General features: G+C 36.0%; 1 protein-coding gene across 5 annotated transcripts in view; it reads right to left on the bottom strand.

The window, feature by feature from the left end:
- LOC128991702 (F-box/LRR-repeat protein fbxl-1-like) overlaps positions 1-27,286 on the bottom strand; it is a 40,403-nt gene extending 13,117 nt beyond the window's left edge. The window contains exons 1-3 of one of the 5 annotated variants that reach the window (XM_054414812.1): positions 26,804-26,888; positions 6,156-6,308; positions 2,180-2,320 (exon numbers count right to left, since the gene is read on the bottom strand). Coding sequence is in view for 3 of the 5 variants with exons in the window: in XM_054414810.1 (XP_054270785.1) it covers positions 912-1,910 (999 nt within the window). In the remaining 2 variants the exon portion in view is untranslated. Of the gene's footprint in view, positions 1-754; positions 2,321-6,155; positions 6,309-26,803; positions 26,889-26,960; positions 27,009-27,186 lie in introns of those variants that run through there. The other 4 variants (XM_054414813.1, XM_054414810.1, XM_054414811.1 and 1 more) reach the window with 4 other exon arrangements.
- Between the last annotated feature and the right edge of the window lie 250 nt (positions 27,287-27,536).

Below are 27,536 nucleotides of genomic sequence, written 5' to 3'. Positions count from 1 at the left end.
GGGCATTGCTCCTGGGTAAGAAACATACCTAAATAGCATATTTAAATTGTCCGGAAGTCCTTAGTTACTTACAAAGCCGTCATTTTGTTTTTTTCAGTTATCAATTTTTTTCTAAAGAATGGAAAAACCTATGAAATGGAAACTTTGCACACACATTTATGACAACTAGATTAAACTACCAAAAAATTATGAAGATTTTTTAAATTCATAATACAAAATGGCGGCTATTTAAAATTTTGTTTCTTAAATAACTCGAAACCCGTTGATTTTACAAACATTTTAAATAGCCGCCGTTTTGTTTTATGAATTTGAAAAATCTTCATAATTTTTTGTTAGCTTTGTCTAGTTGACATAAATGTTTGTGCAAAGCTTCCATTTCGTATGTTTAAACCATTCTTTACAAAAAACATTATAACCTAAAAAAAGAAAATGGTGGCTGTGTGAGTAACTAAGGACTTCCGGACAATTTAAATATGATATTTAGGTATGTTTCTTAACCAGTTACAATGCCCTAAAATATTGGTAGAGAGTTCAGGGACACCCTGTATAAAAAAAGTACTCAAGTTATAAAAAACTTGTTTGAACTCTGTCCACTACCCTCCATCCAAAAACTAGTTCACAATAATATCACAAACCCACCAATCAACGAGTATGTAAAATTAAATAATACAGATTCTATTCATAATAAAAAATGAGTATTGCTAAATGATAGTATTAAAGGGTGTTGTTGAAGAAAATAATTCCTACTATCAAAGTCATTTATTTGGTAGCAATCCATCAAAGACAAAACCACAACATTACAGGAGTCCAGTCCAGATTATATCCAAACAATATATTTTAATTGACTTTGAAATCAAACTGGGAAAAACTAAGAACACGTAATCAATACTACCATTTACTTAGCCAGCATCTTAAAAATAGAATGATTCACCCATCATATAAACCTTAAAACCATCTCGTTCTAAAACACAGTCACAATATTTTTCTACATGTATTTGTTTAATGTTTGAACAATTGTTATACCACACTGACATATCACTGTTATTTACTTTTCTTTTTGCACGAATCATAAAATGTGACACATTTCTTACAGTATGAGAGTGATAATAAAAGTTCCTTAGTGCGATGGCGGACAATTTTGTAGTTTCCACAAGAGTTAGAGATTTGAGGCTTTTCATTTTTTCAACACTGATTAAGCAAGTATCTGAAATATTTGTACAGGAAGAAATACGCAATAGTTTGAGTTTACAGCATTTTTCCAGGTATTGGAATATTTTATCAGTGAAAAGCTCACCGAGCACAGACAAGGATTCTAGACAATTACACCTTGGAGAAAGAAACACAACCATATCTTCTTCTTGAATACCTTTAACATAATTAATATTAAGTGATACAATTTTAGTGCATGCCTCTGATATCGACCTGAACTGATCTGAGGTCAACAAGGTGTATGATAAATTTAGTTCAGTGAGGTTGGGTAGAAAAACAATGTCGTCAAAGCATTGGCTTGGTATATTAGAACTATAGTCAAAACTTAATATTTTTAGGTCCGTATAGCTATCAGACAATTTTCTTGTGGTGTCTGCACCCATGTCACTGCAAAACTTTAGTTTGATTCCGACTATACATGGGCAAAATTGAACTAATGCACAGATAATATCATTTGTGTCTTTTCTAGACCGCAATGTAACATGCTTTAAGAATTTTAAATGGTGAACAATACCCTTAAATTTGCTTGGACTCATAGTACCGTCAACCTTAAAAACTAAATTATTCCACAACATTGAATCCCTTGCAACAATGTTCCAGCGTTTACAAACATACATGACAGAAATTGAGATGTCGTAGACATCAAGGTACGAAAACACTTCAAGTAGAATTTCATTGGGTAAACTGTTTACAGAAGCCATGGTATTTCACACAGTTTACAGTTATAAATTGAAAGTCACATTTAAAGTGTAAAAAATACAGGAAGTAAAAAGTAAATAATCTTACGCATGGATTCCTCCTAGACGTTTATGCAGTATATTCTTCTCAATCTACCACAATAGATATTTCTTAAGAAATTTAAGTTTAGTTCTGCAATTAACTAATGAACAGTACACATAAAATAAAAATAAGCCTATATCAAATGTTTTGAGTCCTGCAACAGCTTTCTTGTTGCTATGCTAAAAGTTACCTAGGTATATCCACTGATTTATTTAGCTTCTTGGTTGATTTCCATGTGGTTCCACTGTTAAAGTTTCACATCACTTTTGGAGTTATGGCAACAATAAATGTTCTTAAAAACCTTCTTAAGGCTGCATTTTGATTCTGTGACCTTGAATCAGAAAAGATTGATTACACAACGTTTTTACTTATTATAAACAATAAGTTTGATGACTTAGACTTTACCTTGCTAATTTCTAAACACTTTATACAGTCAAGAATCCGCTTAAAACCCAACCTACCTTCCTCACATGTCTAAATAAGAAATTATTAGTCTGCAAACAACTCGTTCAGATTTAAGATCCATTGTGCATGGAGTTTGTGCTGTTCGCTCTTCCTCTTACAGCCTTGTCTGATGTATTCGTAATGTTTGGTTCTGATATATGGACTCTTAGGACTCTCTCCATCAAAAACTGATTGTAATTTTTTTATCGGTGAAATTAGTATGCCAAAAATTTTTTTGGAAACTAAACCAAATACCTAAACGAAACAAAATATCACAAAAGCCACCAAGAGCCATTACGGTGTAACATGTTTTTTTAACCCATGTTACAAAAGGGTATTTTATTAAATCTGATGAAATAACCTGAATACAAAAATCATATTACACCTCAGCCTTAAGATAAATATGTTAAATATTTCTTTTACTTATCAGAAAGAATCACAACATCGAAAGTCTGGAAACCCCAGTTGCAGATAATTAGGAATTAGTAAAATCTTACAGCGTTTGAAAAGCCAGCCAGTCGGGCTGACATTGTCTGAGTGGGTATGTCACCGACCATGCGCCGTAGACTCTTTTGGCCGATTTCCAAATAGTCTTATAGACTTATAAAACTACACATTGATCAATTGCTGTCTACTTTGATATAAAAACCAAAAATTGTTAGTGCGGGACCGATCCACATATTTGATGTTCCATGGGCTTCTAAACACAGCACAGAAGAATATACTAAGGCTGTTACTCATTATAATCGATTAACTAATCCTGAAAGACTGTCAATTCCTGAAAGACCATCAACTCCCGTAAGACCATCAACTCCTGAAAGACCATCAACTCCCGTAAGACCATCAACTCCTGAAAGACCATCAACTCCCGTAAGACCATCAACTTCCGAAGGACCGTCAGTTTCCGAAAGACCCCCAACTCCCAAAGCAAATAATTCAGAGATATCAGTAGTTCAGGAAACAGAAACAAACAATGCCGAAGGTTCTGTTAATCAAGAGAGATCAAGGCGAAAAAGGCAAATGCCGTGCCGATACAAGGACTTAGTTCTTTCATAATTCCATTGAAAGTTAAAAATAGTGGGGGAAAAGGTCTTCTTTAAGACTGTTCAATATTTCATTAATATTTATTTTACTATCATTTGTTTTTCCATTGTTTTTGTTTTGTAAACATTCATGAAATAGAATTTGTGTTGAGTAAATATGCGTGTTTCTATTAATTATTTTATAATTAATTAGAGTCATTTTAGTATCGTTTTGATTAGGCCTATTTTGATAGAAAATGTAATGTTAATCTCGCCTTTAGGAGGAATACCACCACATAAACTTACAATAATTAGCCTATAGTTTTTTAACTTTTTTATGAAACAAATCTAGAGTTAAGTTTGTCAATGGGATTCCTTTCATTAACACTAATTTTGTTAAACCTTTCATAAGGTTTATAGTCTTAGACATAATAACTGGATCGGGGTGCCAATTTAGCGGTTTTGACCAAGAACTAAGCTTATCTCAACACACCTATATTTGTCTTTTCATATTTAATGAAAAATATTACAAATTTTGAATTAGGGAAGCCTTTTTATCATCACTAACCACAAGACCAAAGCTACCTTATTAAACCAGTATTTATAAAAAAAACAATCATATGTTTGCTGCAGAGTTAAATGGTATTTGGAAAAATTCAAATTATTTATTGAAAATAACATAAAGGAAAGCAAACAAAGACAAACAAAAAAACTGTTTTTTACACAAAAAATATGCACAGGGATATATCTCATGACAGACAATTTGATTTGAGTTTGTTTAAATTTTGCAATAATTTGTTTTACACTTGAACTTTTCAAAGACTTATGTCCCTACAAGCCACTAGTTATCTATTAACATTTTAGCGAAATCTACTCTTTACAAAATCTGTACATTTTACCATCATATTAGGATAATTTAGGTGTATTATAAACTACTGTGAACCAGTCTCTTGAATCAATACTCTCAACGTTCTACATGAGATACACCACTAGCAAAATAAAAATTAGCATTGCTCTCCTCTACATTTCAGGCTTGCTGCTCCACACTTTTTCACTCTTAGGAATGCAAAAGGAATTTTAAATAGCTGTATTGCATTTAAGGGACGGGGGCTAACAACTGTATATCCACAAAAGTACTCAAGTATTAACAAGTTGTAAAACTCTGTCCGGTACCGGCGGTACCCTCCATCCAAAAACTAGTTCACAATAATATCACAAACCCACCAATCAACAAGAAGTATGTAAAATTAAATATTACTTAAATAGATTATAAATGTTATGATAGTATTAAAGGGTGTTGTTAAAGAAAATTCTTCATAACTATCAAAGTCATTTATTTGGTAGCAATCCATCAAAGACAAAACCACAACATTTACAGGAGTCCAGATTAAGTCCAAACAATATATTTATATTGAATTTGAAATCAAATTGAGATTGAGAAAACCCAAAAAACATAATTGATACAACGATTTACTTAGCCGCCATCTTAAGATTAGAATGATTCATCCACCCTATCAACCATGAAACCATGTTGTTTTAAAACACAGTAACAATATTTATCCAGATGTATTTCTTTAATGTTTGAACAATTGTTATACCACACGGACAAATCATTGTTGTTTACTTTTCTTTTTGCAGAAATGTACAATTTTGAAACATTTCTTACAGTATCAGAGTGACAATAAAAGTTCCTTAGTGCGATGGCGGACAATTTTGTAGTTCCCTTAAGAGTTAGAGATTTCAGGCTTTTCAGTTTTTCAACACTGATTAAGCAAGTATCTGAAATATTTTTACAGGAAGAAATGTGCAAAAGTTTGAGTTTACAGCATTTTTCCAGGTATTGGAATATTATGTCAGTGAAAAGCTCGCCACAAACAGACAAGGATTGTAGACAATTATACCTTGGAGAAAGAAACACGACCAGATCATCTTCTTGAATACCTCTGACATAATCAATATCAAGTGATACAATTTTAGTGCATGCCTCGGATATCAACCTGAACTGATCTGAGGTCAACAAGGTGTGTGATAAATTTAGTTCAGTGAGGTTGGGTAGAAAAACAATGTCGGCAAGGCATTGTCTTGGTATATTATAACTATTGCGAAAACTTAATACTTTTAGGTCAGTATAGCTATCAGACAATTTTCTTGTGGTTTCAGCACCTATGTCACCACAACATGTTAGTTTTAATCCAACTAAACATGGGCAAAATTTAACTAATGCATCGATAATATCATTTGTGTCTGTTCTCCACTGCAATTCAACATGCTTCAACCATTTTATATGTTGAATAATACTCTTAAAGTTAAAATCTCATGGCTTAGTTCTGTCTACCTTAAAAACTAAATTATTCCACAACATTGAATCCCTTGCAACAATGTTCCAGCGCTTACAAACAAACATGATAGAAAATGTGATGTCATAGATATCAAGGTACGAAAACACTTCAAGTAGAAGTTCATTGGGTAAACAGTTTACAGAAGCCATGGTAATTCACAGTTTGTGTTTAAAATCAAAGGTCACTTTTTAATGTAAGAAATACTGGAAATTAAAAGTAGGCTATTAATCTATGGGAGGGGGGTCCTAGACGTTTATACAATCAAAATGTACAGTATAGGCTACACATAAGATTATGGTAGGTCTATATTAAATGTTTATACCCTGCAACAGCTTGCTTGTAAAACTATGTTAAAAGTTACCTAGGCTTATTCATTCATCTATTTAGCATAATCATTAATCTTCCATTTGGTTGGACTGTTAAGATTTCACACCACTATTAGAGTTATGGCACTACGGAGACAGTAGACAATGTTCTTGTAGACATTACTAAGGTTGCATCAAGATTCTGTTACCTGGAATCAAAAACACCACAATCACTTAATGTTTTAGGCCTACCTATAATTAATTAAAGGTTGTTCAAAGGTTTATTACAGACATTTTTCATCACAATGGTAAAAAAAAAAAACAGTACACAACGTTTCAAGGCCTGGAATCTGATCCCTTCCTTAAAAAAAAGTTTAACTAACACATTACAACTAACAATATACAAAAGACCAATTTAAGTTGGAATACAATACAGGGAGTAGTAGTCTATTGTCGGGACCACATAAGTTTGCAGTTGAGGGAGGAGCCTATTTACCATATGGTTTTCAATGAACCAATGATAACGGTGTGGTGTTGCCAAATCTAACAATACCAGCTGATTTGAAAACATAGCTTTGTATATTTTTATTAGTGTTGTCAATGGGTGATGTGGCAACGTCGCACTAGCCTCGTCTTGTGATTGGCTGCCACCAACTGCAAACTTACGTGGTCCCGACAATAGTCATGATAAAACGTGCAAAAAAAACCAATCACAACACACAGTAGTTTGGTGGAGTTATTGCGAACTGTGCAATTAGTGTTCCTTTGTGTGAGCTATTTTTACCTTACATTGGTTTATTAGTGTGTGTGCGTTTAATTAGTGGTGGTTTAGTGTGTGTGTAATTAATTAGTGTTTATAAAGTGTTCCAAGCAATTTGAGATATGCAGACATTGTTCGGCATCAACCTAAACCAGAGGAGACACTTGTCACTAAGTCAAATGTTGGTAATAATGAGGTTTGCTCAGAAAATTTCACAGTTGTTAAATCTAGGAAACAGTCCAGACCTGAAAGAAGTGCTTCCAATAGAGGTGAATATAGTAGGCCTACAAGCAAAAACGGCAGTAGATTTGTAACGGGGAGTAAGGCCGGTGTTGGATCACATGAACATAACCTTAAGATAGTTTCTCGAAAAGTGTCTTTGTTTGTCTCTAGACTTAGTCCTTCTACACAGTCAGAAGATATCACTGACTTTCTTACAGGTCGGTATGTTTACTGTTGAAAAACTGACAAGTACTTTTCCTTTAAAGTTGGACTTCACTCGTCTATCCTAGAGGAGGTATTCAAACCCGACTTTTGGCCTAGGGATGTATTTGTGTCAAGATTTGTGTCAAGGCGCCCTAAGCAAAACTCTCAAGACATTGTTGTTGATCCTGAACTTCCTATAAACACTTCAGTTGTGAATCTAAACCAATCAGCTTTTTTAGATTTTCCCGAACAGGAGAACTCAATAGGCTAGTTAGCAATAAGACTAGGCCTATTATGTGAACATTGGCTATTATCTAGTCAACTTGATTTGGTACAAATTTGCGGTTTTACCCACTTGAGGAATTGCTTCAAACCCTTCTTTCAACTAAGCCGGACTACAAGTACATCTTAGCAGGAGACCTAATTGATGTTGGTACAAAAAAAAGCAGACGACTGGGCTCCACAAAACACTCTGCGTTCTTTTAACTTATTCTGTTCCAACTTTGAGCCAACAAGGGGTGTGAGGTGCCTCGACAACATTGCAGTTAACTTTCAGAGGAGCGACTTCGCTGTCTGCATTGGAAACTTTGCCTTGTCAGACCATTTAGCAGTTTGCCTTAAGGTGGAGATTCAACAGGTTGTCAAACCTACAACGGAATACAAAGTAAAGAGGAATTATAGTCCTGTTAACCAAGCAAAATTGATCTCTACTGTCGGTAATATTGACTGGCCGGGTCTGGTATCAGATGGCAGGCATACCAGCAACAATCTTTTCACCATCCTGTTTGATCAGCTCCAAAAAACTATCAATGAATGTTTCCCTCTCAAGAAAATATTACCAAATTATCAGAGTAAAAAACCTAGACGAAAAAATCGTTGGTTTACAGCAGAGCTTTAAGTCCAGCGTGACTTAGTCCTAACAGCTTTTGATGCCTATAAAATATCTAACTCACAGATTGATAGGTAAACCTATGTGACCCTAAAAAGGACTAATAAAAAATCTCTTGCAACAGCCAAGCTCAACGCCAATGTAATAGAAATCGAATCTGCAACCAACAAATGCAAAGCTTTCCGGTTCATTATCCGTGGTAATGTGGAGAAGCCAAACACCAAACCCCCTACGATACATATCTCCACAAGACTTCAGTGATTTCTTCACGTCATCTGTGAAGCAGACAGCGGCACTGGTGACACCTTCGATTGCTGCTTCTACTTCACTACTTGAGAATACACCAGCTTCTCCATCATCCTTCAAGTTCAGTGCAGTGTCTTGTGAGGAAGTACATAGTGTTGTGCATAATATGAAATCCTCTTTCAGCACAGATGCATATAGTATGTCCTCTAACCTTCTAAAGCTTATAATAGTGCATATCTTGTTGCCACTCACTGCAACTGCTGCTTGCTCTCTGGCCTAGAGCCCATATACCCCATATAGCCCATAAACCTGGCCCAAAAAACTGAAGTTCTCAAAAGTTGTTCCAATTTATAAAAATGGTCCGAGGGAGAATCCTAATAGTTACCGACCCATTTCGTTAGTTCCTGTGATTGGCAAAGTGTTCTAAACCATAATAAAATCACAATTAATGAAGTTTTTTTAATACCATGGCCTAATATCTGATTGGCAATTTGGGTTTTGAACGGGTAGATGTGCCACGGATGCGGTAAGGCGCTTGGTGCAGCATGTGCTAATTTTTTTATGAAAACACCTCTCTTACTCAGGCAACTCTAGTTTACCTAAGTAAAGCGTTTGATTGTGTTCCCCATGTAACATTATTTATTAGTTGCTGATACATTAAATTATGCACTGTGGCACGTTTTCACTTTTAGACACAATGGGATTATGTACTATGGGATTATGCACTATTTCATTACCAGATGTTGAGGCATTAATGGTTAAGGATTGGAATGAAGACGATGACACAGAAAACGTACTACTATAACTCAGAATGCCAACCGCATGGTAAAAAGCATTAAGTGTTTTGAGAGAGCTTTGCCTGTCAATCCGTAGGCAGCGCCACCAGCGTTGCTATGCTATTGCATGGTAACGCTGGTGGCGCTGCCTACGGATTGACAGGAAAAGCTCTCTCAAACCGCTTAATGCTTTTTACCATGCGGTTGGCATTCTGGGTTATAGTTGTACGTTTTCTGTGACGATGATCATGTCGGCAGTGGCCTAGCTTCTATTAGCCTACTGATATTTTACGTTAATAAATTCTATTTTGTTTTATAATTTATGTTCATGTGATTAATAGTTTATGTATCGTATTTGATTTATTGTATTTTTTAAACAGCACCAAAGTCCATTTTCTTTTTAAAATCTAGTTATTGCATATTGTACCGTAACTCTGATTTTGCTCTCATGGCGTTGTGTGTGGTTTTGTCTGTTTAGTATAGAATGTAAACAACTGACAGCTGTTTCCACTCCACAAACCTTCCACCCCTTTTAGTGTTAGTCGCCACTAGAACTTGGACTCGTCCATACCACAAATATGTTAATAAATCAACAAAACTGAAGCTTAATATTAATTACTAGTGGCGTGTAGGGGCCTTTGCCCCTAATTTAGACTGACTACAATAAAACTATATGTAAAAAGACAAATACTTAAAATATGTTTTTAAAAATCAATTTTATATTAGGCACTGCACTTAAAATTAAGATTTTTTCTTGTTTTATATCTTGGTTTTCCTTCCGTTGGAGTCGTATATTAGTTGCTGTGTGTCAATGAAATACAAATTGTCCATATGAAGCACATGAAGGCAACTCCCTATTTCGCGGTAGTAAGTCATAAATATATCTATGAATTTGTCCCTGAATTTTAAAACAGTAAGGCCCTTTTCCCAGAATCTCTTTTTGTATAGCGGAAACCGACGCCAAAGCCATTGCACTGTTGTATTGCCTTATGTTTTTTTTTTTTTTTAAGTTTGTCATGTAAAAACAGTTCGTCATTTACTTGTGGTTGGGGCATGTTAAAGAGTCCATTGTGGATACATGCGTTGATATGTCCATTTGTGGCCTCCTCTGCGGAGTGAAATGCGCCACAACGTGTGCAAGTGCTGTGAAGAGGACCTAGATTTTGAGAAACAACACTCAACTCATTTTCCAGCGTTCTTCTGAAGGCAGGTTGTAACTTGTAAACCAGCGTGTGGATTTCTTTCATAGTTAGGCCTTAGACGCTCTCCTTCAGCATTTCTTGTGTCAGTTGAATTCCTGGCTCTTCCACGTCTTGCAGGTCTTCCCCTACCCTGTCTAGTTACTTCACTCATTATAAAAACGGAAAAAATTAAACAAATACATTTCATTTTGAAACGTTATTTAACAACATTGACTTTTGGAATAAATGTAAACATTGCAAATAAATAAGTAACAGCTGATTAGAATGCAGACGTTTTTCAGTCCCCATACTTTTCTTATGGTGGATATTTTACGTTATATCTCGTTTTCTGGTAACTTTATGGGAATTCTGCTATTTTCCCCGAGTCCCTGGGGTCAAGACCTTTAATTTAAGACCTCTCCCACTTCACTTTTCTGCGACTTACCAGACGTCCACAATTTTCTGGTAAAAATTTTGTCTTACAGAATTATATATATAGATATAACTGTACGGCTACTTAGGAATCTCTCCGACCAAAACTGATTGCATTTTTGGATTCAGCGTTAAAAATACTGTAAGTAAACATTTAAAAATTACATCAAATCCCAGTGTACTTAACCCTTTGAGTGCCAACGTCCGGGGAACCGGACGTTTTTAGAACGAGCCAAAAGTGCCAACGTCCGGTTAGCCGGACGTTTGAAAAACGCGATATTAAAACGCGAAAAAGACGATTATATGCACATATTTTATATTCTTTTGAAAGAGAAAAGACTTCCTCTTTGTAAATAATGCGTTAAATCGGCGATAATTGTAATCATTCACTTGTTATAGTACTACGTTTTCATATGTTGTAACACAGAGATCAAGATGGCTGTCACAGCTGGGCGCGTAATTGTTGACATCGTATTTCACTGTCTGTAAACAAGTGTTTGGTTATGTGCGGTGTTTTTACGAGATGTTTTGTTATTGATTATTAGTAACTAGATGACCCGTGCTGCTCCGCAGCATTGAGATTGATAATAAAAAAATAAAATACTAAGGTACAACTTTAATTAAACTCTTATAGGGCTGCTGGATTAATTTCGCCTTATGACCAAATTAAAGTATAACACATTCCATATAACACAGAGAAAATCGTCCCGATGTATTTTATTCCGTTTTGAAAATCAATTAATCCAGAACAATATCCACACACTTCCTAAAAGCACCTACAGAGAAAGCGTGAATGAAGCTTTATTAAGAATGTTTTATTAACAACAATATTTCTTGTAAAATAGACATCTCTGTCGGTAAAATTGCATGTACGCATATTCTCAGGAGTAGTTCCCTCCATCTGGTAATCTTTATTAATATTACGACTTTTATAATACTTCCTTCCAAACAATGTTTGCTGTTCGTCCACCTTTTGATTTAGTTTCTACTTTTACAGTATCGAAAGATTTCCCTCTCGATAAGGCGACGTACAACTGACCGTGACTAAATACTGGTTCAGGCAAGTACACACCAACTCGATCAATCGTTTGGCCCTGCGCCTTGTTGATGGTCATGCAGAACGCAACCTTTATGGGGAATTGTCTTCGTTTGAAAGAAAATGGTACTGTAGAATCTGATGGAGAGAGATCAATGCGGGGTAATAGTGCACGTTGTCCAATATTTGTGCCAGTTATGATTTCTAAGTCTAAACTGTTTTCATACATTTTCTTGACAATAAGTCTTGTTCCGTTTAGAAGACCTGCTGTGTAGTTTAAATTTCTTAATAACATCACAATGGCACCTTCCTTTAAGACTAATTTGTGAGAAGGCAAACCAGTCATCTCAAGGCTGTTGAGGAATTCAATAGGGAATTGCAATCACTGTCATCATCTGTAATTAGTTTATTCACACTTATACATATATGTATATGTTTTGCTTGAGCCTGGGATGAGGTCTAAAACTCTTTTATTGATTTCCTCACAATGCTCATTCTTTGGTGCTAAAATGGCACATTTTGATAACTACGATGAGTCCATAGGCGTTTGTAGGTTTTTTCCATAAATTTCTGAAACTATGTCTGAATCAGAGATAAGTGTTGGGGGTGAGTCCACAGATTTGTCATCAATTGTTGGGTATTCCCCATTGCCAATTTCGAGCAAAAAGTTAGCAAAATCTAACTCATTAGTTTTAGCCCTCATATTTTTTGTTAATTTAAAAATTTTGAATAGTGGCCATAGGTATGAAAACTTAATTGAATTCTGAACAGTAGAGGCTCTAGATGAATGAGGCACAACCGGCAACACTTGCCGGAAATCTCCACCTAAGATAATGATTTTCCCACCAAATGGCACATCGTTATCCATTATATCTTTCAGTAGCCGGTTGACACAAATTAGAGCATATTTGTTGGCCATAGGTGCTTCATCCCAAATTATTAATTTTGCAGAACGAATGATAGAAGCCTCTTTACTGTTGACTTTTAAGCCGGAGACAGAATGTTCATTCAAATTCAGTGGTAATTTAAATCGGCTATGAACTGTGCGGCCAAATGGAAGTAACATAGCAGCAATCCCAGTCCATGCAACGGATATGATTGGCATTCCAATATTAATGCAGCTCTGGATTAAGCATTTATATACAAATGTTTTTCCGGTGCCACCAGGTCCATCTATGAAGTATGCCTTAACACTTGCAGACTCGTCATTGTTTAGAAGTAAGTTTAGAATTTCATCAATCACAACACGTTGTTCTTCATTTGATGAAGCGATCATTTTCGCTAGTTCATCATGTTGGATTTCATCTATAGTTTCCTCTATACATGTATTTTGAGGCAATTCATCAATAGATGGTAAATCAAATGACTTCAGAGAGAAACCATGTAATTTTAACGTTTCTGAAATATCTTTCAGAGCTAATTGGTAAGCTACTTCGGTCGGGTATGATCTAAGGAAATCTTCAGACATTGAGTCCTTAAAGAGATTCCACAAATTCAGAACATTTGATGGACACTGAAATATACAGATGTAGGCAAACAACTGTCGAAGCTGGTATGGCATTTGAAAAGAAGAGGCCTCTTGTAAGGCTCGCTGCCATTCCATATCATCCAATATTAATCCTCGTGCTGTTGCTGCTGCCTTAAATGTAGGATGTGTGAAATTTTCATACGTTTTCAAATCTTCAAAACTGGTAGCACCAATTACATGTAGTAATAATATACGTAAATGATATCGCTCGGAATCCGCAGGTGAAACATTATACATTCGGCCAATCGTTCTAGAATAGTGTTTACGTTTATGCCATTCATTTTTCTTCCATACATAGTGAACTGGTGTTTCGGGATATACATAAGGACTTCTAGTTGAAGGATTGCTGTTCAACTTGAACCATGCTACTAATTGGGTAGTTTTTAACTGTGCTTGGATTAAACCTTCCTCCGGGGCATCGTTTCTGAAGTAAACATTCTGAGAATCAGGTAAATGGACTGGCAATCTAACCACAGTGTGAGATTGATCGTGCATGCAATATGCAAACATTCTCCAAGCAGCTTCACTTGGTCCAACATATCGAGCATTCAGGAATAAATTAATTTCATCGTGATCAAGTACATCGTTTTCCCTTGCTACCTCTATATTGCAACAATCGTGACCTTTATATACATACTTATGGATGTACTTTATAGATCGTACACTGGAACAGATCTCTACATTAATATGTGCACGGAAATATAGAAGAAGAAATGGATTGTATGGTACAATGAACTGATTTGTAACATTTACATCGTCTCCAGTTGCACGTTTAGTTATGGTTCTCCCATTATTTCTACGCTTGTAAATCGGATAGCCATTAACATTATCTTGCGTTTCCTCAATAAAGGATTTAGGGAAATCTTTTTTGCATTTTCCATCCTTCATACATACACAGGAAGGATTTAATATACCACACGGCCCATGCACCATGTGCTTACTAACTAAGTCATACAAATCTTGGTTTATGGGATCGGGAATTTCGGCCGAAACAACTTTGTCAATGTCCTCTGGACCCCTAAACTTACAATCATCATCTAACGTTAGAAGCAAATGAACATGGGGCAATCCACGCTTTTGGAACTCCACTGTATACAAAAATGCTTTTATTGCTCCAAATATCCCAACTGTACACAGTAGACGTATTAGTTCCTGAACCTTAGTATGAAATACCATTACAACAATGTCTGGTCTGTTATTTGGCGTCTCCCAAGTATGAATACTCCCTGTTATTTCAGGCCATGCCGGATTGCAGGTAAATGTTATGAATAGGTCAAGTTTCCCAAACTTCCTGACTAATGCCATAGCGTCTTGATAATTCTGTATCATATTCCTGGGGCTACCAATAAAGGACGATGGCAAAACTACGATCCGACCTACTCTTAACTTATCCTGTTTAGCCCTTATACGTAAAGCATCGGACAAACCAACATAAGTGTCTACACGTAATTTTGTTTGTTCTCTTCGAATGTATTTTAGTCTATCTCCTTCAATACGACAATAATAGTCTACAAAAAGCTGTTGAGTAAGTTTTCCAGCGCTTACTATAGGATTAAAGTTTCCAGCACAACCATTTCCCCTAACTGAAATTCTGTATAGAATATACTCTCGCATGGTAACAGTTTTCCGTATTTTTGTTTCACGCGTTCCTTGAATAGGCAAATTTATATGCCAACCAGTTTCACCGCAGGGCCAAATTAAAGTATAACACATGGGGTCACACTGCATACTATCATAATCGATTTTCTTTAAACCTCCTTCCTTTTCATACACTGTCTATGTGAAGGTGGCGCACCATCCTCCGTCTCGAAAACAGCCGCAATTTCAGAGGCAGCTGGGTCATTGTAACGACGCTGATCTGCAAATGGCTCATGATAGAACCTCATAACAAAATTAAGAGGAACACGGTTCTCATTCTGTGCATGAAGTTTTTCCTCTTCTACTTTCTGGTGCATGGTTTTGTAAGATCGAACATAGGGGTTACATTTGTCTAACAAATTACTTAAATCATTTAGTGTATTTTTGTCTAAATTTAGGTTAGAATTGTGAGAAATCCTAATTTCATTAGATTTGGCGAAGTCAAGAATATATAACTGGCCATAAGAAGCACTTTGTGAATCCTTGGGATATAAAGGCGAAATTAAGTGGTGGACCATGCCATGGATTCTGAAGGTATAAGGACCATAACTCGGAGGTAGGTCTACATTAGCACCAAAAGAAACAAACGACATTGCATTATTGTACTGCCTTAAATTTTCTCGGAAGTTTTTGGATTTTTCATCATTTCCAGTATATAGTTTTTTTATCTCCTCAGGAATTTTATTGGGTGGTAACTTAATTTTTCCATCATAGCAACACAAGGAAAAGATCCCCGATGTATTTTTTTCCGCTTTAAAATACAATGCAGAGCAATGTCTACACACTTCCTGAAGGCTCCCTACAGAGAAAGCACGTACATTTGGGATCTCTTCAGAAACGGCACATCGTGAAGACGGCTTTAAGAATGGTTTTTCAACGACAGTCTTTCTAGTAACATCGTCATCCCTCTCACGCCTCCCCGTTAAAGTTTAATTGCTCGTAGGCCTACGCTTCTTTGCCTGCAATGAACTGTGACCTTCTTTACCTGAACTGTGACCTCAATCTGATCCCCTTTATAATGGGATTGGGAAGGTATAACATTTTTGTCAGTACACCCAAGACTGTGCATTGGTGTTACGCATGAAGAACTGTCACTTTTATGTTTAAGGACGCTATAGTGTCCATCATCTAAATTACCTGTGAAGAGTAGGTTGTGAATTATACTACCAGAACCAAATTCAATTATTGATTTAGTATGTTGAATGTGCACCTTAAATTTACACTCGTGAAATAATTCACCAGCACTGTTAAGTTCAACATGCCCTGCTTTTTGTCCATTGGCGGACATCACCGTTTCGTAGTCACTAACGTTCTTAATATAATGTCCATAAGAAGTGTCCCCAACTATGAAATATCTATATAAATTCCACTTTCTTATTACATCATCAACAATAACTGATCTTATTTCAGAGTGTCTATTTTCACTACCATGCAAACAGTAAGATATAGCACGAAATAAACAGTTTCCGTCACCAACAATAGGAATCATATCAAAAGTAGGAAAATTAGTCTTCAAAGAATTATTACTCACGGTAATTTGCCCTATCTTTGATGAAGTAGCGTTGTGTGACATCGGTACTACATTAGACTCATTTGGAATCTTGTCTAAAAAGGCACAGCTTGAAGACGGCTTTAAGAATGGTTTTTCAACTAAAGTCTTTCTTGTAAAATTGACACCTCTCTCACGCCTTCCTGTTAAAGTCGAATTGCGACTTCGCTTCTTTGCATGAACTGTGACCTCAATCTGATCAGCTTTACTATGGGATTGGGAAGGTACATTGGACTCATTTGGAATCTTGTCTGAAAAGGTACAGCTTGAAGACATCTTTAAGAATGGTTTTTCAACCAAAGTCTTTCTTGTAAAATTGACACCTCTCTCACGCCTTCCTGTTAAAGTCGAATTGCGCCTACGCTTCTTTGCATAAACTGTGACCTCAATCTGATCAGCTTTACTATGGGATTGGGAAGGTACATTAGACTCATTTGTAATTTTGTCTGAAAAGGCACTGCTTGAAGACGTCTTCAAGAATGGTTTTTTCAACTAAAGTCTTTCTTGTGAAATTGACACCTCTCTCACGCCTCCCTGTTATTGTTGAATTGCGCCTACGCTTCTTTGCAGGAACTGAGACCACAATCTGATCCCCTTTATTATGGTATTGGGAAGGTATAACATTTTTATCAGTACACCCAAGACTGTGCATTGGTGTTACGCAAGAAGAACTGTCACTTTTATGTTCAAGGACGCTGTAGTGCCCATCATCTAAATTACTCATCGTAGATACAAATAAATTTGAGTAAACACACAATAAGCAATAACTGGAAAAAAATAATAAAACGAACAATAATAATCGACTCATTTACGTCATTCGCAGTTTCATCATAAATGCCACAGATAAAATCGTAAACGTGTTGGTAAACAAAACGAAAATGCATTTAAAATGTAAACACCTTATCGGAATTAAATAAATATGCAATCATATGTTCGAAAGACAGATGTAAATATTTTTTGAAGGAATCACAAATTTTGTCTAAGATAAGATATTGGAAAATGTTTTGAAAATAAAGTTCAGAGTCAGCTTAACTCAACATACCCTCCGCCCGAATAAAAGTATAGCCCGATATTATACCGATAGCCCAAATAAAAGTAGATTATTTAGAAAAAAACAAAACAAAAATCTAAACGAAACGAAAAAACGAAAGTTGATATCTATTCTCAATTCTAATTACGTTATCCTATTTATTTTCATATAAGAACCTTCGGTAAAATTCCGGCATCATTTGTGTAATTAATTAGGATTATTAAGATTGGCATAGTGCTGAATCACAAACAAACCAAATGGTTCCAAAATAGAATTACCTCAACAGTACCTGTTGATTTCGACGGGTTTAACCTTGTATTTTTTATTTTATTTTTTGTATTTCAGCCATTCTTTTATAAAGTACACCTTATGTAAAAAAATTAAAATATTTATTTTGTTCATTTTAATTACTTGTCCTTATACATAAACATCCATACAATTCATAATTACAAATAAAACCATGAATTTGTCATATTTTTCAGTTTTATTATTGATTGCAGTTGGTACTGAAGCAGCTGATTATTGAATATTGAAATCAGCTGTTTTCTAGTCAGCTGTGAAATAATGAGTTGATATTTTTGGCCAGTTAACCTACAACACATCTGAAGTAAGAAGATCAAAGAAGCATTCAGCAAAATTTGCAGACTTTTAGGTAACTATTACAATACTTTATTCAAGATCTTGTTTATTCAGTTGCTGTGTCACGTCCGTTACAAAAATACTACGAAAGTTTAAATATAACTTAACCTATAACTAATTAGTAATTTAAAACCCCAAGAAAGTAAGGTTAGGTTGTTTCCATATTCAAATATATGTTTTTTAGACATATTAAGTTAAATACCAATTTATTAAGTGTAACGGACGTGACAAGTCTTTAGATGTAACGGACGCGACATAATTTAACAGGTGTTTATTTCGTGTCTTTATAGTAGGCCTATCTAACCAAAATGTTTTTTTTTTTGTTTCAGATCATGGCTCCTGCTAACAGAATGGCAAAATGTAGGGAAAAAATGAAGAAGAACCCTGAAATATGGAATAATTATTTAGAAAAAGATCGTGAAAGGAAGAGGAAGCAAAGAGAACAGGAAAGAAGGAAATTTAAAGCTAATAAACTGATGTTGGAGCAAAAGAGACGCAAGGACAGAGAAAGACAACAACTTTACAGAAAGAAAAAGGCACAACTAAAGAAAAATAATGATGAAAACGCCCAAGCACTACTTGGTGAAACTTACCTTGGAACCTATAAAAGTCCACGTACACTTGGCAAAGCCCTAAAAAAAGCCAAAGGCACCCTACCCTCAAGTCCGGCTAAGAAAAAGGCAGTTCTTAAAAGACTAATAGAAGAGAACTTTGGCTTGTCTGTTTGTAAGGGACTTTTTAAGAAGCAAAAAAAAGGCCCACGACAGTTAACCGAAAACTGTATTAAGAAAGTAATTGACTTTTACAACAACAATGAAATCAGTCGCCAGGCTCCAGGCAAAAGGGATGTGAAATCAATAAAAGATCCAGAAACGTCTAAAAGAACAACATATCAAGTACGACACATGGTTATGAGTATTAGAGAAGCCCATGAAGAGTTTAAGGTCAAGAACCCAGATGAACAGATTTCGCTGTCAAAGTTTTATGACTTACGACCAAAGCACATCTTGCCTGTTAGTCAGATGCCCCACTCTGTGTGTGTATGTATAAAACATGCAAATTTCATGTTCCTGATTGAGTCTGTTTCAAAATCTATCCCTGGTTTTCCAGACAACCACAAGGACCTTCTTAGCCTAGTTTCCTGTGACATTTCGAGTGAAAAATGTATGATGAATGAGTGTGATGATTGCACTTATGACTTAAAAACTCTCCTTCCTGAAAACACAAACTTAAAAAATAAGTACAAATGGAAAGAATGGAAAAATGTAAACAATAGGCCAAATCTGGTGGAAAATTTCACAAGTTTAGGAAAAATGTTGGCTGAACTTAACTCTCAATTATGTGCTTTCAAGATTCATTTCTATGTGAAGAAAGTTCAGTCTTCATATTTTGATAAGTGCAAAGATTCTTTGGGGGTTTCAATAGACAAAGCTATAATGCAAATAGATTTTTCAGAGAATTATGCACTAATCCACCAAGATGAGATACAGAGTGCTCATTGGAGCCACTCACAAGTTGCGATTTTCACTTGCTGTATATGGCATGGTAAGGAAGTGTATAGTTTTGCCATTGTCAGTGACGACTTGAGCCATTCAAAAAATTCGGTATGGTTGTATATTAAAACTCTACTTAATGAAGTGAAGAATATTTCTTCTGAAATTGACCATGTACATATTTTTTCAGACAATTGTGCAGGCCAATTTAAAAGCCGCTATTCTGTATCAAATGTGTGTTTCTCAGAAAAAGATTTCAATATCACGGTGGACTGGAATTTCTTTGCCTCTGGACATGGAAAGGGTGCTGTTGATGGGGTAGGGGGCTCAATTAAAAGAACTGTTTGGAATGTGGTTAAAGGAAGAAGAGCTGTGGTTAGCTCAGCTGAAGAATTTTACCAAGTAGCAAAGGAAAACTGTACAAACATTAACGTGCTGTACGTATCTGAAAAAGAAGTAAGTTCTCATTCCAAAAATCTTGAAGCTAGATGGGATAACATTGAAAAAATTGTCGGAATCCAATCGTTTCATCACTTCCGGGCCTATGATGAATGTCATATTCTAGTTGCCAAAACATCTGAGTCACTTATGACTAAGGTTTGCATCATCCTAGAACCAGAAGAAGAAGACCTTGCAGAGCCTGCGCCTTCAAAGCGTTTGCGGTACTCTGATGTGTACACGGACTCTGAAGAAGAAAATATGTGTGATGGACGCTACCCAGATGAAGATGAGTATTTGAATCTACTGACATCTACTGATATTTCTCCATGTGATATTGTCCCAGGAACACACGTACTGGTAAAAGTCTTCAGTGAAAAGGGAAAAGAGTTTAGGTATGTAGCGGTCTGTCAGAGTTGTGTTAAAGAAAATAAGGATGTTGAGGTTTCATTCTTAAAGTCATACAACAAAAGTCATAAAGTGTTTAAAATTAATGAAGGTGATGAAAGACTGGTCTCCGTTTCAGACATCCTCGAACTACTAAAAGATCCTGTGCTCAAACCAGTAGGTGATCGAGTCCTGTATGAATTTGAAGATGAAATAAACATCTTAGAATAACTGGAAGTAAAGCCTATAACATAGCACAAAAGAGAACAGTTCAATTCCTGTGTTATAATTTAAAAACCCCCTAACAAAAGTGTGTTTTTCTTAGATGCGGAAATGTTTATGGAAGTTTACCATCTGCCATATACTGTATTATGATTGTGTTCCAGCAATAGGCTAGTATTTAATTATTTCTTATTAATTTATCCTATATAACAAGTAATCTCTTAATGTACTAACATAATATTATAATTACAGTGCATAAATAAAGTGTATTTCCTCAAACTAGGATATTTCTTCTACCTATCACCATACTTGTCACGTCCGTTACAAAACCATGTCACGTCCGTTACAGCAAATTAAATTTTTTTTTCTCCTAACTGAAATCAAATAATAAAAGCTAGTTGTTATGGCTATATAGATAATATAATAAGTAATTAAATTTGATTTTTCCAATATCCTAAATGTAAATACTTAACAGAATTTTTAACAAGACGTGCCACATCTCAGAAGGCAGGTGACTTTATTGTCACGTCCGTTACAGCCAGTTAAAGTTGCATAAGATTTACATTACTTAATCGTAATACATACAATATTCTATGAAATTAAAAACCCTAAATTACTATTGACTTAGCATAGAAATTATTCACTGTAATTAATTTTTCATACTTTTACTCCACTTTAAAATCATCTACTTGTCACGTCCGTTACAAAAGAATGGCTGATTTTGTATATTGTATCTTAAACCGATGCTTGTTGCGAAATCTGGGCATGCATAACTTCAATTTGAAAATTCAACCATGAAAATTGGTCGAGTAGAAGAGCCAAACGAACTGGGAAATGAAAAACTAAATTTAACTACCAATAGAGCAAATTTATTTTACGTATAATCCGGGTTTGGACTGTAGCTACATATATTCCAATGCTTGATGGGACATCTGTGCGTACATACCCTCAATTTGAGACCTCAATCATGAAAATCGGTCGGGTGAAGAGCCAAACGAACTCGGAAAAGAAAAACCAAATTTTTTTAATATATAAGATAAGAAATACATGGAGAGGAAATTTTTTTTACGTATAAACCAAGTGGGGTTATAGATAAATATTTGCCGATGCTTGATGGAAAATCTGTGCGTGCATACCTTCAATTCGAGACCTCAATCATGAAAATCGGTCGGGTAGATGAGCCAAATGAACTCGGCAAAGAGAAACAAAATTTAACTCCCATAAGAAATACATGGGGAGCAAATTTCATTGATGCCGATGCTTGATGGCAAATCTGTACGTGCATACCTTCAATTCGAGACCTCAATCATGAAAATCGGTCGGGTAGAAGAGCCAAACGAACTCGGCAAAGAAACCCCAAATTTAACTCCCATAAGAAATACATGGGGAACAAATTTCGTTTACGTATAATCCGCGTGGGATTATAGATACATTTATGCCGATGCTTGATGGCAAATCTGTGCGTGCATAACTTCAATTTGAGACCTCAATCATGAAAATCGGTCGGGTAGAAGACCCAATCGAACTCGGCAAAGATAAACCAAATTTAACTCCCATAAGAATAACATGGGGAGCAAATTTCTTTTACTTATAAGCCGAGTAGGATTATAGATAAATATATCCCGATGCTTGATGGCAAATCTGTGCTTGCATACCTTCAATTTGAGACCTCAATCATGAAAATCGGTCGGGTAGAAGAGCCAATCGAACTCGGCAAAGATAAACCAAATTTAACACCCATAAGAATAACATGGGGAGCAAATTTCTTTTACGTATAAGCCGAGTAGGATTATAGATAACTATATTCCGATGTTTGATAGCAAATCTGTGCGTGCATACCTTCAATTTGAGACCTCAATCATGAAAATCGGTCGGGTAGAAGAGCCAAACGAACTGGGAAATGAAAAACTAAATTTAACTACCAATAGAGCAAATTTATTTTACGTATAATCCGGGTTTGGACTGTAGCTACATATATTCCAATGCTTGATGGGACATCTGTGCGTACATACCCTCAATTTGAGACCTCAATCATGAAAATCGGTCGGGTGAAGAGCCAAACGAACTCGGAAAAGAAAAACCAAATTTTTTTAATATATAAGATAAGAAATACATGGAGAGGAAATTTTTTTTACGTATAAACCAAGTGGGGTTATAGATAAATATTTGCCGATGCTTGATGGAAAATCTGTCCGTGCATACCTTCAATTCGAGACCTCAATCATGAAAATCGGTCGGGTAGATGAGCCAAATGAACTCGGCAAAGCGAAACAAAATTTAACTCCCATAAGAAATACATGGGGAGCAAATTTCATTGATGCCGATGCTTGATGGCAAATCTGTACGTGCATACCTTCAATTCGAGACCTCAATCATGAAAATCGGTCGGGTAGAAGAGCCAAACGAACTCGGCAAAGAAACCCCAAATTTAACTCCCATAAGAAATACATGGGGAACAAATTTCGTTTACGTATAATCCGCGTGGGATTATAGATACATTTATGCCGATGCTTGATGGCAAATCTGTGCGTGCATAACTTCAATTTGAGACCTCAATCATGAAAATCGGTCGGGTAGAAGACCCAATCGAACTCGGCAAAGATAAACCAAATTTAACTCCCATAAGAATAACATGGGGAGCAAATTTCTTTTACTTATAAGCCGAGTAGGATTATAGATAAATATATCCCGATGCTTGATGGCAAATCTGTGCTTGCATACCTTCAATTTGAGACCTCAATCATGAAAATCGGTCGGGTAGAAGAGCCAATCGAACTCGGCAAAGATAAACCAAATTTAACACCCATAAGAATAACATGGGGAGCAAATTTCTTTTACGTATAAGCCGAGTAGGATTATAGATAACTATATTCCGATGTTTGATAGCAAATCTGTGCGTGCATACCTTCAATTTGAGACCTCAATCATGAAAATCGGTCGGGTAGAAGAGCCAATCGAACTCGGCAAAGATAAACCAAATTTAACACCCATAAGAATAACATGGGGAGCAAATTTCTTTTACGTATAAGCCGAGTAGGATTATAGATAAATATATGCCGATGCTTGATGGCAAATCTGAGCGTGCATACCTTCAATTTGAGACCTCAATCATGAAAATCGGTCGGGTAGAAGAGCCAAACGAACTCAGAAAAGAAAAACCAAATTTTTTTAATATATAAGATGGATCGATCTAGATCTCCACTAAGTGACAATGCAATTGCAAGAACTCTAGATGACGACTTTTTAGATGATAGTTTTGTGAGTGAGGTTTCTGAAATTGAAAGTAGTTCTGGTGCCGAATCTGACAGTGACTCAATTTCTGATCTTGTGGATGATACCGATAGTGACCCCGATTACGACCCCTATGAAGGTAACAATCAACGTAGGATAGATAGGATATTACAGTCCTTTGGTAATAATAATTATTCAACAGATGAGGAGGAGGATAGAGTGGAAAATCCTAGGCCTAGGCCAGCACCAAACCCTGCACCAAGACGTCGGGGTAGACCTAGGTTAGATGCACCTAACCAAGAACAAAATCTTGAAAATAATGAGGATAGTGAGGATGGAACTGGTTGGACAGAAGTAACTGAAGAAAATGACCCTGGCGGCAATAATCCGTTTACTTTTCATGAATTGTCTGGCGTGAAACACTGCCCCCCTAGGAATTTATCTCCAATAGATTATTTCAAACTATTTTTTACTGTTGCCTTTTTTGATATGCTAGTAAAATATACAAACAAATTTGCTAATAACTTTATTACTGCAAATGCCCACCAACTCAAAGAACATAGCAGGGCCAAGTCCTGGAGACCGGTAACTCGAATCGAGATGTAGGCTTTTGTAGCAGTGCTACTAAATATGGGCCTAAATGTAAAACCTACAATATTTTGCTATTGGTCAAGGACTAGCAGTCAGTTTATGCCTTGGTTTCCAAGAATGTTCAATAGGAACAGATTTCAAGCAATCCTGCAGTTTTTCCACTTGGTTGACACAACAGAACTGCCTCGTCCGCGCGAACCTGGGTATAACCCGTGCGCTAGATTTCAACCAATAGTTGACCACATGAATAGGGTATCTAGGTTTCACTTTACTCCTAGTGAGAACCTTTCAGTTGATGAGAGCATGGTAAGCACCAAGGCCCACTCCCAGTTGTTACAGTATTTGCCCAAAAAGAGACATTGGTGGGGCGTTAAATTATGGTGCATTTGTGATTCTGTCACACACTACTGTATGTCCTTCATTGTGTATCGTGGAGCTAAAGGACTGACAAAAGGGAAATAACACAGAAGGGCCTTGGTTTCTATGTTGTTGAGAAACTACTGATGATGACAAACTTACTTGGCAAGGGGTACCACGTGTTTGTGGATAATTTTTTTACCACAATAAAACTAGCAAAGTTTTTGCTTACTCAGGCAACGAACCTCACAGGTACATTGCGAAAGAAAAGAAAAGGAATACCAGAAGTAATGAAAGAGAAATTTGAAGTAGGGCAGAAAAAGTATTTGAGGAAAGACAACCTCTTAATGGTAGGATATAGGCAAAAAAAATCACAGAAAAACAAGTCCTATTACTAACAACCAATGGCAAAGCAGAGAGTGAGCGAAGGGCAAGGGTAAGGGGGACGTCAGTTCATGTCACAAATAAGCCTAAAGTAATTAGAAACTATAATGACTTCATGGGGGGAGTAGATGGCTGTGACCAAATGCTTTACCAATACTTAGATGACAGAAAAACTTTAAAATTTTGGAAGAAGGTCACGTTTAATATTTTTAGCCGTATGCTCCTCAACTCCTACCTGCTGTACAAACTTAACACCGATAAACCAATGAACAGGCTGGCCTACAGTATATTTATTGTAAAGGAACTGGCCAAAGAATGGTTAGTTATCCAAGAAATGAGACCCAACATAACTGACATAACTAACATAACTCCGACCAGAATCTCCCGTGGTGGTGGCGACGCAGACAGCCCATTAGTCGAAAAAATTCCAGAAAACCGGGAAAAAAACTGCTGTGTTTGCAGCAAAGCAAGTACAAGAGAAGGTGGAAGGAGAAAGAAATCCACATTTATGTGCAAAAGGTGCAAAAAAGGATTGCACCATAAGTGTGTCACTCAACATCATTGCTAAAATATGTTCGCCAACAGTTTCGCCTTATTGTAAATATTTTTTGTATGTTATTATTTTACTCAAAATGACTTTTTATTATTTTATCATTCAGATTTGGCACTAAAATAATTTATTGTATAAGTTTAGGCCAAATTATTTGTAGAATAGGAGTAAGAGGCCATGATGACTTTAGTGTGTGATATCTGTGCTGCCGAGGAAAAATGTATGATATTACTAAAAACGTTGTTACCTCATTATTTGACTTTATTTTCTCATGAAACTTAAAATGTTTGTTGGCAGTTAAATATAAAACAGAGTGGTATGAGTTTTATTGAGTGAAACATTTTTTTCTCACATGATACGTACAGCATTGAATATGGAAGTTTTTTGAAAAAACTTTTCAAGGTATGTATTTTTCATCATTTTCACACTGCCTGCTGCATGAAATATACTTATAAATTGTGTTATATTGTAGAGTAGTTATTTCTCTGTAAATAAAAAAAAATTTATAAAATTGGTTGATAAATAAAAAAGTTATAGCGTTTATACTGAAGTATTGCTAAAGCCACAGAAAGGGCCCGGCATTTTTGGGTAGGCCTAGTTATAACTCACATGGCACTTTAGTGTAGTACCTGACATAAAGTCTCCGGCACTCAAAGGGTTAAATAGGGTAAATAATTACCAAAGAAACAAGAGTTATGTAACTTAGAGCTTGTTAATCAAAACATTGCGCTGTACCAAAAAATGGCCTTGGCATTTTTAGCACGCAACTAGGCTAACTTACTTAAAAATTGTGGCGGCAAAACGGGTTGATGTTTGGTAAACATTTCTCTCATGTAACTTAGCCTATGTTACAGCAAAATGCCACTTCACGCACTCGGCACTAGTTTCATGACAATTTCCACAAATAACTGCTTAGCTTACCAGACAAGGCAGGCTTTCTTGTACTGTAGGCCTACTGATTATAGGACACAGAAAATAGGCTAGCTATTTCCTGTATTTAACAAATTTAAGTTAGGGTACTTTGTTAAACTCATCCTGTTATTGTAATACTATGGTTTCAATGGTTGTAATACTATACCATTTTTGTTAGGATAATCCACCCCTACCATCCTAGTGAGGAGGCTGAATTCCAACATGACATGAGACCTGACATTATGCCAGGCCCGAGGCCCAGCCCAAAAGTTACCGGCGTTACCGGTTTGCAATTTGTTAACTGTATATCTGTGTCAAATGTGCGATTAGGCTGATTAAGTTAGATCAGAATACTTCAAGGTTAAAGGTAATGGTTAAAATACGACACTTACCAAAATTGAAGCCTGTAATATCGGTTATGGGTTAGTGTGATGGTGTCGGTATGCAAATGCAAATTGCAAATAGCAAATGCATGCACCACGACGATACGGGACACGAGTGACACGGACACGACCAATACCAATGTTTTTTAGCACATACAAACAAAACATACACATACACAAAGCACATTGCACTTTGGGATTGGATGGATATGGAATCAAAATCAAATGGACTCACTCTGGACTGGACTGGACAACAGGACTGGTTTGGTTTATGGGGGCAAAGTTGGGGTTGGGGAACTTTCATTCTCTAGTCACAAAAAAATAGGAATAAGAATCTAGGAAGAAAGAATAGGAAAGAT

The sequence above is a fragment of the Macrosteles quadrilineatus genome, unplaced genomic scaffold, assembly GCF_028750875.1.
Source record: "Macrosteles quadrilineatus isolate MER2022 unplaced genomic scaffold, UCM_ALF_1.0 Scaffold_4__1_contigs__length_99947679, whole genome shotgun sequence".
Classification (NCBI taxonomy): Eukaryota; Metazoa; Arthropoda; class Insecta; order Hemiptera; family Cicadellidae; genus Macrosteles; species Macrosteles quadrilineatus.
The sequence above is the reverse complement of the archived record's forward strand: the minus strand, read 5'-3'. Positions and strand labels throughout refer to the sequence as shown.